The sequence below is a fragment of the Centroberyx gerrardi genome, chromosome 22 (assembly GCF_048128805.1).
Source record: "Centroberyx gerrardi isolate f3 chromosome 22, fCenGer3.hap1.cur.20231027, whole genome shotgun sequence".
Taxonomy (NCBI): domain Eukaryota; kingdom Metazoa; phylum Chordata; class Actinopteri; order Beryciformes; family Berycidae; genus Centroberyx; species Centroberyx gerrardi.
The window spans coordinates 12,543,171-12,556,615 of NC_136018.1; the positions used below are offsets into that span (position 1 = coordinate 12,543,171).

A 13,445-nucleotide genomic window follows, 5' to 3' on the forward strand; every position below is an offset into this window, starting at 1 on the left:
ACAAGGACTAATAGGCTACTTCATGGGCTCTAATGAGCCCAGTTAAATTGTAGGATACTTGGGCCAGTGGTTCCCAAAGTGGGGTCCGGGGACCATCAGGCAGGGGTCCTTGAAAATGAGGAATAGTTTAATGTCACTATAATTGAAACGAGTAGACTAGCACAGTGACAGGAGGACTGTTCAGATCATGGGGTTCACTCTCTGCACTGTTCTTGGATTCTATTAAATTAGATTAGATTAAACTTTAATGATTCCCGTGGGGAAACTGGGTCGTCGTCGTTATCTCCCCACCTACAGCAGTGTGGAGTTTTAGAATTATGTAAGTATAGCCTAAATAACAACAAAACATCTTTTAACAAGGGGGTTATTTGAGGGAAAAACTGGGGTCCGTGGGCTAACGCGCATGTGCTTTGGCGGTGGTGGTCTTCTTTTCTTGATGTGAAAAAGTTTGGGAGCCCCTGATTTAAGATAGCCCCCCTTCCCCCCCACCCCATTTTGGGGATGGTGTGGTCCAGGAAGCGCGCCTCTGCTCTCCTCTCCGCCTGAATCGAATCAGCTGACGAATGGTATCTCCCTCTACTCCCGGATGGAACGCGCCGCTGAAGCCGGGCAGCCCGAGCGCTGACACTGGAGCAGGTTGCCCAACGGTCGCTCTCCCCGTGCTGGATGTCGGACCGAGCCCCTAGTTAGCTAAAGCGGAGACTTCGCCAGCCGAAAAGGAGGTTACTTTTTCCCGGACGGGAAGCTACCCCCCCCCCTTCCCTTACCATGGCTTCCAACTTCAACGACATAGTGAAACAGGGATACGTGAGGATACGGAGTAAGAAACTGGGGGTGAGTACTGTAGCACTTGCTGTCTAGCGCGGAGGAGGAGGTGGAGGGGGAGGTGGAGGAAGAGGGGGCGAGGGGGAGCTCTCCAGTTGTTTGCGGGCTTTCAGCATCAGGGGCGGCTGGATTAAGAAAGAGGCTTTAATTGCTCCATAGGCAGCTGTCCTGCTGTGAGCTCTTGAAGAGGAAAAACAGATTAGAGCAGCACGACCAGTTCTCCCATTGGCTAAGTTTCACTTTGCACACTGTACCGAAACACTTAGCACATGCTGCGATATTGGTAAATTCAAGTTGTTTTGGCCACATCTAAGGTTTACTCCGCTGATAGGTAGCTGTCATGCGGCCGTTACTGTAAATCACATCCCCCTCTCTTTCAGTTTCCAGCCAGTAACTTTATATTCTTTGTCAAAGTTTAAATTGAGTTTTCTGATCGTTTGAGGTTTCCATCACTGCATTATTCTTATGAAAAACAGCTATAGTACATTTTAGACGGATACTCTGCATTTCATAGCAAAACTATAACTCCCTGTAGTGATTCTGTAGGCGATAAAAAATACTATAAAGTACGATAAGGCCACTAATAATCTCACTATTGACTACCACAGTCACTATAAGTCCCAATAAAAAATATTATAGGAATATTGTAGTCATACCATAGAAAATTAAATACCATAAAGTTTGATAAGTTCACTATAAACTTACCACTGAGCTCTATAAGTCCCTATAGGAATAATGTAGTGATTTTCTGTGAGGGTGTGGTGCAAATGATATATGACAAACAAAATGAATTCATGGCATGGCAGTGTATCAATAAAAGTACATGGATTCTAGGGCAACATGGTAAATAGCAATGCTGGGCACCCCATTTATCACTACACCAAATTATCATTAGTCTCAGTCAGCACATCCTTACTGTACTTTCCTCCTGAACTCAGCCTTGATGAATTATTCCCAGTATTGAAAAGTCTCATTGAAACCCCCCTGATTCGGACCGGTGACAGCTCTTCAACCCTTTCATAATGGATTGGCAGTGAAATACAGCAAGGGGAACTATAGCTTGACTGCGTAAATTGAAATGAATGATATATATTCAATTATGAGCGCCTTATTGTCTGACTCATAAAGCCATCTGCTTTTGTTCATACTTCCAGCTCATTACACTGACAGGCTAACAGAGCGGGCACACTCCCTCTCCTCTGATGAGGTGTGATGATGGAGGCTAATGATGTCTGCCTCCTCATATCATCACCTGGCTTCATCAACACCACTCAACTGTTGTTTGGGGGTTTTGAATTATAAGGCTATCTTTGAGAGTAAACGTTGTTGAGTAAGTGAAACCTTTATTGCCCCTAAAGGAATTTGCATTGCGCAACACAAGCAAAACCTGAAATAACAAATGAAAGCACAAGACATTTGTTGTTGTTCACATGCAAATTGGCTTGCTCATATAAAGTTGGCTCGGTCTGTTTACTTCCTTGCATATGCTATTAGCTAGATGTGTTCAGATGTAGAGAGAGAGGGTGTGTGTGTGTGTGTGTGTGTGTGCAGCCTATTACTTTGCTAAGCAAGTGAGAACACACGCTGTGTTGGCTATGCTGGAGGTATGGATGCCTTATCTCTGCCAGCTCTAGATCTCATCCTGCTGTTTGTGGCGCTGGAGAAAAACAGTATGTTTATTGTGTCCTGCTCGCCCACTCCCTCAGCCCTCCACTGCTCGCTGCCGTTTCATCATGGAGAAGCCATGCTGTGATGCCCTTGTGTTTGTGGCTGTCCAGCCCCTTAGGAAACATGTGATGGACTGTGGCCTCAGAGGACCCCGGTGTGGGTAGACAGAAGGTATTTATCTTTAGGGTTAGGTATTGAAAACCAATTCCCATTCTGAATCAGTCCGAAAAAAAAACCAACGGAACTGGCTTTAGTATCAGTATGCCAGAATCAACAGGCATTGATAGGCTTCAGCAGGTCCCATTCCTCCTATTAGGCCTCTCATTTGATTACTTTTTTGTAGGGCTGGGCGATATGGTTGAAATCAATATCATGATAATCATAAGGATTTTTCTCGATATCAATATATATCACGATATGGTTCATGTATGCAAAATCATGTTAAATAATCAAATTAATGTTCATCTCATTGAACCGAATGGTGATGTTAGGTGTGATGTCAAACAAAACAGAAATATTCAAATAATATTCTTACCATACCTCATTTTATGAGAGTTTTTAAGTAAAATTTGCTTGTCATCATCAGTTTAGACAGCAGAAATGTGTGTCACGATATTAAAATATCTTCATATCATCACGATATGATTCCACTGAAAGACAATAAACGATAATATTGAATTATCGCCCAGCCCTACTTTTTTGTGGAAAGAACATCATGGCCTGGTTTGAAGTGTTAAAGCTGAAAAGGAATATTTTTTGAAAGAGATCGAAATCCAGAATTGATAGAATCCAGACCATGCCCAAAAGGCTTGGTTGGGTGGATAGATACACACACGTGTGGGTATGGTGGAAAGATACACATGGCTGGGTGGAGTGGAATGATATACACAGTTGGGTAGAAATGTACTGCATGTTGATGTGAAAGGCAGCCATTCATTAACAACCAAAAACATGTTCTTTTTTACATCTTTGGTACCACAAATTAAACCTCTATTTTGCTTTTTTGTTGTTGTTGTTGACCTGTTGTGAACTGCACTATCCATTCTATCATGTTTGGCTGTCAGCCGACTGTAAAATGAGAAGTGATAGCTCAGTAATTTTCATGGCCGTAACGAGAGACTGGTGGCATTGTTAGACATTTACTCTTACCCCTCAACATCCCCATATATGTCATGTACATCTATAATCAGATAGACAGAGACCAGTAGGATAATTAGACACACAGATCCAGACTCAGATTCAGTAAGATGGACAGACAGACAGATCCACTGCCCTCTTTTTTCCATGTGATTCCTCTATACAAAGCCATAGAGGACAAATAGAGCTAAAATATAGACCTCTGTCTATCCCGTCACAGTCACTGAATACTATGCAAGCTATACCTGCCTAGGTATACATGTGTTTGTAATAAGACCAGTATACTAAATTATAGGCTATGGGGCTGTAGGCCAGATAGGTCCTGGGTGTTTTCCTCTTTTTGTGATACTTATTTTATGCTTCTTTACTGTTTTAAAGGTCTCTCAAATATCACATATCAAGGCTTTGCATCACTGTTGACCTTTTAATACCTCCACCTTGGTCTTTGTTGTAATGGTATGCCATTTAAAATGTTTTATATATTTCTTTTTCTGATTATGAAATAGTACAGTTGAATAGTTCTCTCTATGCGGTATGAATTCAAGTGGCTACACCAACAGCTTTGGCTAAACTCATCAGCATCAGTCAATATGATTGGCTCATTTCCAAACCCCATCATGTGTGAAGGTTAGGCGCCATACGGTCACGTCAGTATTCTGCCGAGTAGTCAAAATGACCAAGTGGGGCACTCTCCCCGTTGGTCTGTTTGGTTTCCAGGGACAGTTGTTTTTTCTCCATTGACACGGATGGCAGCGATTTCCTGCATTAGCCAACTTCTTTGTCGCTTTGTTAGCTGAAGAGGCAACGGTGTAGTGTTCTTGAATGCACAAGTAGTCTTTCTTTCCTTTTCTTTCTCACATTCTCCTCCTCTTCCTCACCTCTCCCCCCATTCTCTCACCTTTCCACGCTCCCACACCTCACCTGTGCTCCCCACAGTTCTCAGTGTCTCTCTCATCTCTCCTCCCTTTTTTTTATCTCTCTTCCTCTTTCTTCCCCTTTATTTGGCTATCTTCCTCACCTTATCCCTCTCTCTCACCTCTCTCTCCTTCACTGGTTTGCAGACAGCTGAGAGACTGAGCACAAAAGCATCCTATTCATCACCCCACACTGCACCCTCTCCATAACCCCTACAGGCTATTCCCCCTGACACACACACACACACACACACACACATTCGCTTGGTCCAACACTGAAGAATTGGCACACACATGCACCGACAAACAAGTAAACAATCTGCTGCCAGAGAACAGTGTGTGGATTCTCAATTAATTCTAATCCTGTGGCTTTGTACCATAGACCATTATTTTACTATGTCAAGACAAACTGTAAATGCTTACCAGAGCCATAGATAGTAACATATAGTATGGGAGGGCAGAAAACTAGTGAAGTGGCTCTGTATGGAAAAAATATTAATCTGGCAGTGTCTAAGGAGCAATAGTGTTGATGCAGGATATTGCTATTGTCCCTGTGGCCCTGTCTCCTTTTCAGTGAAGAACGGCTGATGCTATCAGTGGGACGGACTGTCTTGAAAAGCTGAAAAACATGACCTTTGAGTAATTTGTGTGTCAGTCTCAATCCAGGTACATGCTTCCCAGTTTTAGGTCGCTGTGGTAAATAGAAAAGGTCAGCTGTTGAATATTTTCCCTATCGGTCTTACTGTTCTTGTGGTTTTAAAGCAAAACCAAAAAATATGAATGGTCTGTTCCTCCAGGTGAGTCTGTCTGCCAGTCGGTCTCTCCATTCACAAACATGTTGACACACCTCAAAGGAACTGTAGATCAGATGCTGGGTCAGAGACTGAGATATATTACTTTGAGGCAAAACAGATTTTGTTTTCATTGCTCATTTCCCAACACGGTAACATAAATGGACTAAAATAAATGCAGCTTTTCACCCACCCTACCTCCCAACCACCTACCCTACCCCCTACCCTACCCCCATCTAAAGAAAGAGAGAATAAAAAACATTCAAAAACATTGTGTTTTGGAAAAATACTCTCTGTTTGATGCTAAGCTTGTAGAGTGAAAATGCATTACACTGGACATTGATGAATACATTAACATTGACAAAGGCATAAAACAATTGCCGTCCCTCTGGTCATTAAAGTCAGAATGAAGAACTAGATGCTCCTACTTTGCTTGACCCATTGACTTCCTCTTCCCATGTCTTTCTATTTCTTTCCATGAGCAGTTATTAACTTTTCTAGCTGTTCTGTCTCTCCCAGGCGTTTTTGACTCACAAGTGGGGATTTGTGTTCAGCGACCGGTGGCCTTTACATGGAGAGCATGTATTGTAATGGTGTGGGTATGTTCCCCCTTGTTTTTGGCGCACAACGACCCACAAAAGCACAGGCAAAGAAGTGGAGAACAATGTGTCTATTGTCCAAGATGGCACAGCCATTTAAGATGGGATCTTGCCCCTTCTGTGCACTCACTGTTAACAATGACAGGGCGTCCAGAATGGTGGACGTCAGGAGATTTTTCACTTGAGGAACTGTACTTGTCAGTGGAGCAGAGGAAAGACGCAGTCAGCTATAGTAGACTGTTGTCAACGGAGACTCACTGTCCTGACAATATGGGCTTTAGCTAACGAGACTAGGGTTGTGCAAAGAAATTGGTTGATGTGAATGAGCTAATCATTGGATTCTGACATCCACTGACCACAGTGAGCTTTGTTCTCCACTCCTTCTCTCTGATTCCTCTGTTTTTACCATATGCCAAATAGATACAGAAACTGTAGCAGATAGAGGATGATATTTTTAATATGCCTAGTTTTGTTTACGATTTCAATTGTGCCTTGGGGGGCCATGTAGCCTAGTTTCGGTTCCTTTTGTGATAGATGTTGTTGGACGCAGTGCATTAATTCACAAATATGCAGGGCTATACATCGTGTGGCCATTTCCTTTCGTTTTCATCAGCTTCCTCTATCAGACAAAGACCTGAAGACAAATTACCAGCTCTTATTGGCCCTGATGAATTGCATCTCTAGCAGGATATGGGAACAACAGCGCAACAGTCGTTATTCATGGTGAAAAATGTGCCACTATTATATAGTCCCTTTCATAAATAAATCTCTGCCCAGACCTCACTTGAACATTTCACATCATTGATCCCCGTTGTTCCTAATTATCAAAAAAGCTTTTTGTCGTGAACAGGGACAAATGTTGCTATTAGTAGTTAGCAATGTCTAAAACCCAAATGATTAAGTAATGCGCCATATAGTAAGACTGGTGGCTCATAATGCCCCATTGTATCAATACTCACTCTTTTCTTGCCCTCACTCAACATCATGCTCTCATAATACCGGGCAGGACTCTGCTCTCCACCCCTGCCTCTTTTTCTCTGTTTTTCCCTTTCTCGCTGTCTGTCTCTCGCTCTCTGTCTCTCTGCCTGAAATCCTTTCACAAACACATGTTAGGCTACACCAAGCCGGCGCTGTCCATAACAGCTTTGTGTGCCCAGTGTTTTCTGATGAGCTGCTTTGTAAAGTGCAAAGTTCACTAATCCCCATGGGGGAGAAGTCAGAGCTCAGTAGTGGGCCAAGCGACTCCCTGCCGTGGCTATTTAATCTTCCCAATCCCAGCAGACCCTACACCCTGATGCCACACTAGCCACTTAATTGGACACCATAAAAATAAACACGTAGAAAAACATCCACATTATTCAAACACTTTTCAACTTTTGTTCCATTTTTCTAATTCAGCTGGGGAGGAGGTGGGTCAGCAAAAGCAGCAAGACTCTCATGACAGCAGACAACAGCAGCGGAGTAGCAGTCTGCATGACAAGCTAGACAGTGAATGAAGACGTGTCATTTAAAAGGCTTGACATTAGTGTATGATGATTGGTTCACTTGCAAAAGCACGCGGCTGAGTTAGTCCAATCAGCTGAAGTCAGTTAAAGTTTCCTTCCTTGCTCATTAGTTTAGTGGAAGGGCATTGGGGGGCTGGGCCGGGATCAAATGTATATTGAAGGCCAATTCTGTAGATGGGCCTATATATTGTACCGATTTTTTTCTTCATAAATGAATTATTTACCCTAACCAGAATTAATTTACTTTAGATTAGTATTCCCATAATTTTGTGCAGTTCAATCAATATTTATGAACATGAACAACACTCTCCCAAAGCTGGATACCACAGGGCCTAATCTGTGATGCCATCAAGAGATAAAACCTACAACTGCTCCTCTGACAATGAATTGAGGACACACTGTTGACTCACAGACTGTTTGTTCAAGCTGTTAAATACAAATGAGTTTCATTTCGTAATGCTAACAGTTCTGAACAAAAAGTTCCCCATCTTCCTGTAAAATCACCCTGGGTGCTGTCACGGTGTTCGCAAAGTTGGCCTCATTCACTTTCACATGAGCAAGCCCAGAATATGTCTCTCAATGGTGTTATCAATAGAAGCTCACCTCTTTTGTCTAGTTTTGGTTAAGACTTTTTCAGTAACTAAAAGTGAACTATTTTGGAATGGATTCTCCCTAAGAGCAAGGGAAAACTGTTGTGGTTGAAAATAGGCCTATGTTGGGGATACAAATACACTTCCAGTATGTTCTATATAAATGAACAATAGTGCCATATTTTGACCGTGCTCACCCTCAATGAAATTCATTCCCTTTATTATGTAAGGATTTTGAAAGCTGAATGTACTTTATTCCATACTCAAGACCATCTGATCCGCATATTTCACCTCCCACACCACGGCTCAGGTTTTACAGTTCTCTGTGGTATTTTTATATTGTGCAGATACACTGGAGATTCACCTATAAAACTCCGGGCCTGGAGGAAATCTATCATAGCTCCATTAACACTGCTGCTTCATCCTCCTCTCCTCGCCTTCCTCCCCTCATTAATCAGCAGACCAGCCCTCAGGGCTCTACTCTGCAGCTAAGCTCTCTTTCATTTTATCTGTGTGTGCGTGTGTGTGTGTGTGTATGTATGTGTATGTGTGTGTGTGTGTGTGTGTATACAAGTGTGGTCATTGTGTTTATGCGTGTTTGCATACCTGTGTACATATTTGTATACATGCATGGGTATTATATGTAGCCTATATGTGTAGGTGCATTTACATGCATGCATGTGTGTGCACGTGTGTAAACATTTCTAATGTCAAGCAGTTTCCATTGTGTATGAATGTGTGCTGTGTCCTATATATCCATTACACTCAGTACTGAGAAACTGAGAAAAACTAGCTAAGAGACATCAGAGATCCCCAGAGACGAGTGCGTTCTTAGATTTTGCTGTCTGTGTGTATAGTCATCTTGATAACAGTCTGTTATCCCTCTCAAACTGTTCCCAAATTCAATTTAGTTATTTTGTGATCTAGAGAAATGGTATCAAATCAGGTCTTCAGAGCAGAGTTCTCATCGCTGACAATCACATCTGTAGTACAGTGTAAAAAAAGAGCAGATGAAGTTATTCTTAGAAAAAAATCCCACCTAGCTTTTATGTCTGAATCACGATCTATAATGAGTTCTTCTCCCGCCGTTACCTTTCATCAGCCTGCTTGCCAAGCACATACGGTACAGTATGCAGCCAAAGATAGCCTCAGCTGTGCGTGTGTGTCTGTGTGTGTATGAGGGGGGTTGTCTTTGTGTCTGTGTGTTCTTAATTTGCTCTACATGGTGCATAGGTAAACATGATTAAGGCCTCGCTAAGAAAAAAATTATTACACCTGATCAGCTTGAAATGCAAGCAAATAGCCTTGTTGAGTAATGTAAATTTGCCCAAGCTGTTGACCAGACAATGCTTTTTTGTGGCGCAAATTGTTAGGTCCTTTATTATTAATGTATTGTTAATAAAACGTTGACCTTGGAGTTTTCTGTAAGTGGAAAAAAAGCCGACAGCTCACGTCACCCATCTGTGTGGGAGCGTTGTTTGTTTCTGTTTGTTTGGAGATGAGTTGTACACTCCACCTCTCCTTCCCTCCCACTTTCCTTCTCAGGGGAGTTCTTTTAATAGTAAGGAGGTGACAGTTTACCTCTCAGTGAGTACAGGGGTGACAGTTTGGTACCTGCCCGGTTGAGTACACTGATACAAAATGCTACAACCGACTCTGCTGCTTTTTAAATATGCACTCAATTCTAATGAGCCGAAACGACCTGAAGTGCAGGCCAGCCGCAATCTGATCCCCTTTCTATTAAACAGCTTTTAATATTTCCTCAAGAATTATTGTTCAGGGAATGAATTTTGGATAAGGTCTGCCAAGGGAAATGGAGCACACAATAGCAGCCTTGGCAGTGGCACTTTGAGCGAATCATTTAAAGGTCATAATGGAGAAAATAATGACTCTAACAGTCATAAAACAATGGCAAACATGGAGTTATTGGACAAAGTTTTGGACTGAAATATATGTATATTACAGAAGAAAGCGGAGCTAATACGGCAAACTTTTGACCCAGGAATCCTTTTGGTAGCCTATTTTGTATGCAAGCAGACTAGGACTTTGCTAATTTAACAAAAGGCAGTTTGAGATTCGGAGCAGGCATTGGGGTCGACATTAGCTGCTGTTAAAAACCCTGTTCTGCCGACTCCCTCCCCCTCCCTCCCCCTCTCCATCCCCTCCTATGTTCCCAGTTGTTCACTCTCATTTCAGAGAAATGTCTGTTGGGCGAAGTGATAATTGCATTCCTCAATGACTTCATGCTGAGACACACAGTGACACTGAATCACAGCCCACTTATTCCAAGGGAGTGTGTTCTTTGGGAGGAAATGAGACAAAAACAATATGACAAACTCCATCGGACCCCATTCTTTGACATCAAAGTGCGCTTCTATATTTCCCCCTTCGCACACACACACACGCGTGTTTATTCTCCAGTGTACAATTTTGATTTGCAGTCCAAATGTGGCTGAATCAGGTTAGTTCCAGCATGCACAAATCTCTGCTTTCTGGCTACGAGGGAATAGTCGTTGCAGACACAGAGCCCCCTGCTTTCCCAGCTAAACGTATCAGAGAAGCAGCCCAAACATCAGTGAGCAAGTACCTCTTTAGAATTAATCCTCGGCGAATGACTGAACCAATGCATGAGGATTACTACTTTTAGGGCCTCTGATGATATTCAAATAGCAAACCCTTCACAAAGTGTCTTGAAAAACACTCATAATATCCCACTAAACATGCAAATATTTGCTGTAATACCACACAGTGGTCTGTGCCTCATTCAATTTCACAGTCTATATTGATATGATAATCAAGTGGTCAGCTAATGGTAATTAAGCTAGTCAACTGGTGGAGCTGGATCGTGGTGTAGGTAGGGCTACCAAGAGCCTCTTTCATCCTCTTACTTTATGTTCTCTTCCCTTTGAGGCTGCAGTCGGTCACTTCTGAGGCACTCTGTTAGGTCTCCACATAACAGCCTTCACCTGTTGGCCTAGATACTAATTTTGCTCGTCTGGAAGCTGCTGGAGATGCTAGCACCAAAATACTAAAGTGGAAAAATAAGGCTTTTCCTATATTACAGTTGGACCTAAATGGAATTTTGTGTATTCAGACGGTGTTCTGCTTCCTTCACGGATTCAGTTCAGTTTAACATTCAGCCTGCCTGGAGGACATACAATGGCGGACGACTCATTCCAATCTTTTAAAGAAAATAACATGTCACTGTATTGTTGGTTTGTGTCTATGGTGGTCTGAATATGCTTGTCGGCTAGGGTATTCTTGCATAGTCAAATCCTTTTTTGTCTGCGTGTTATTGTCTGTGAACGCAGTCGCTTCAGCCTTGTAGATAGATTAAATGGAAATTGCTCTCTCCCCGTGTGTGTATGTGTGTGTGTGTGTGTGTGTGTGTGTGTGTGTGTGCGTGTGTGTTCGTGCGCAGGGGATTGCTGACTAAAGCTGTAATACATAGAGAGGTTTGGATAAGGGATGGTTTAAAGAGCAGGCAATTGTCATAATGATGACTGAAAGCAAAATTGTTCCACTGTAAAAGTGTTTTACACATGCATGCTCAAAGTCCACCGCAGCCTCATATAGCCAACAGTATCGACAACTGGTGCCTGCCAAATAAAGCGTCATTAGAATCCATAGTGGCTGAAATATGCAGGGTTGATATACGATGGAATTACTTTACAACAACAAGTAAGCAACATTTTGAAACTGTGTGGGTAGATGATGGGATTATGATTGTGGTGTAATCCTTTGTTCTCCCCCCTCCTGTTCAAACACAGTATTTTCTAGTCTAGCCTTCACCAATGCTATCTTTGAATGAAACAACTGGCTATCAATCATGTGTTTTGTGACAGCGCTGCCTGCCAGGTCCAATACCTCAGGGTGGAGGCTGGTGAAGCGGTAGTCTTAGCCGACATGAGCAATATGCCAACCTGTTTACACCACAAAAAACATTCCTCCCTACTCCGCTCCTCTTGCTCACACCTGAGAGAGAAACTTCAATATTGACCTACATCTCCTTCAGAATAATTTGGCTGCTATTTTTGTACTGTGCTTAAGTATGCTCCGCTGGCCGTGATGGTTGGATCCGCACAGTGTTTGACATTTTAACTAATGTTTCCCTGCTCAAGGCTGTGCTGCCCAACATGGGTCAGAAATCTCCCTAGTCTCCCACAGTAATAAGAAAAAAAACAGGAGAGATGCTTTGCCCGCGCTCAACAATGGTATTTGCATGAGAATTGGAGGGAGTTTTGTAAGGTTATGCGAGAAGCCTCGGCCTTACAGCGTTCCATGGTTTGAAAAACAGTATTGTAGTTGTTATGTCTGAAATTTAGGGCAAGGGGAAGGTTTCCTTTGAACTATAGAGCAAAAGGTAGTCCGTATGCTTTGTCGAATTCAGCATCGTGATCTATTCACAATGCTCTGACCACAAGTCCTATTTAAAAGTATCATTTATCATGGCTCCTAATGGAGGGCTGCAGCCAACTGCGTCTCTGGCTCTGGCCATGTGTGCCAGCCCGCTGCACTGTGCCTATTCTAACGCTACTCCTTTTCAACAGCTGCTCTCACCACCTCCTGATCATTTTCAACTCTCCAAATTTGCAAACAAACTTTCAACTCTCCCCTCTCTCTGGCTCTTTCTATCTGTCTCTTTTTCTTTCATGCTGTCTCATTTATTTCTCTTTCTCTCTCCCTGCCTTTCACTCAAGCTCTCTATTGCCCTCTCTTATTCCTGTCTGTCACACAGTTATTTTTTATACCACCTGTCCTTGGTGTCTTTGTCATATTGGATAGACAGAGACTTTGGCGTGGACTCAGCTGGAACCTGTTGTCCTTCATATTTCATGCCACATTGTGACCAAGATATGGTTTTCAGCAATGCATGCTCCGTGTGTAATGTCACACAACCACGGCCCACGCCTCGCTAAATTAACTAAGGGTTACTAGTACTATGATATTACATTTCTGGACCAGTTTGGCCCATGAAAGTTTGATGAGAATGTCCAATCATGCATAGTGAAAGAGTGTTACGGAAAGAGATGAGGAATGGGAAAGGAGAAATTTAGATGAGAGACGGTAACGAAAGAAGGAGAGGAAGAGAGACAGAGACGAATCAGACTAGGAGAGAGAGAGTAGGGGGAGACTGTCTGTGCGTTTTGGACGGGGTGGGGGGCAGTGATTACTTGCTGCTGAGGTAGCACTGCATTACACATGAGGATTTGGAATGGCCCAGATAAAGTAATCTATGATTAACTGGGGCGCGGCTGGCTCACCACCCTGCCAACAGCTGTAGTCAGGGGCGAATTACAAAATTATGGGATGTCCAAACATTTTAGATGCGGCGGGAAATATATTTTGGTTGGGGGGGGGGGCGTGTGAAGATGAGGGTGGGTGGGGAGGGAGATGTGTGAAGTCGAAGGTGACA

General features: G+C 42.9%; 1 protein-coding gene across 2 annotated transcripts in view; it reads left to right on the top strand.

The window, feature by feature from the left end:
- The first annotated feature begins 768 nt into the window (after positions 1–768).
- dok6 (docking protein 6) overlaps positions 769–13,445 on the top strand; it is a 40,131-nt gene continuing 27,454 nt past the window's right edge. For both annotated transcript variants that reach the window (XM_078291470.1, XM_071912953.2), the window contains exon 1: positions 769–834. In XM_078291470.1, the coding sequence (XP_078147596.1) occupies positions 769–834 (66 nt within the window). The remainder of the gene's footprint in view (positions 835–13,445) is intronic.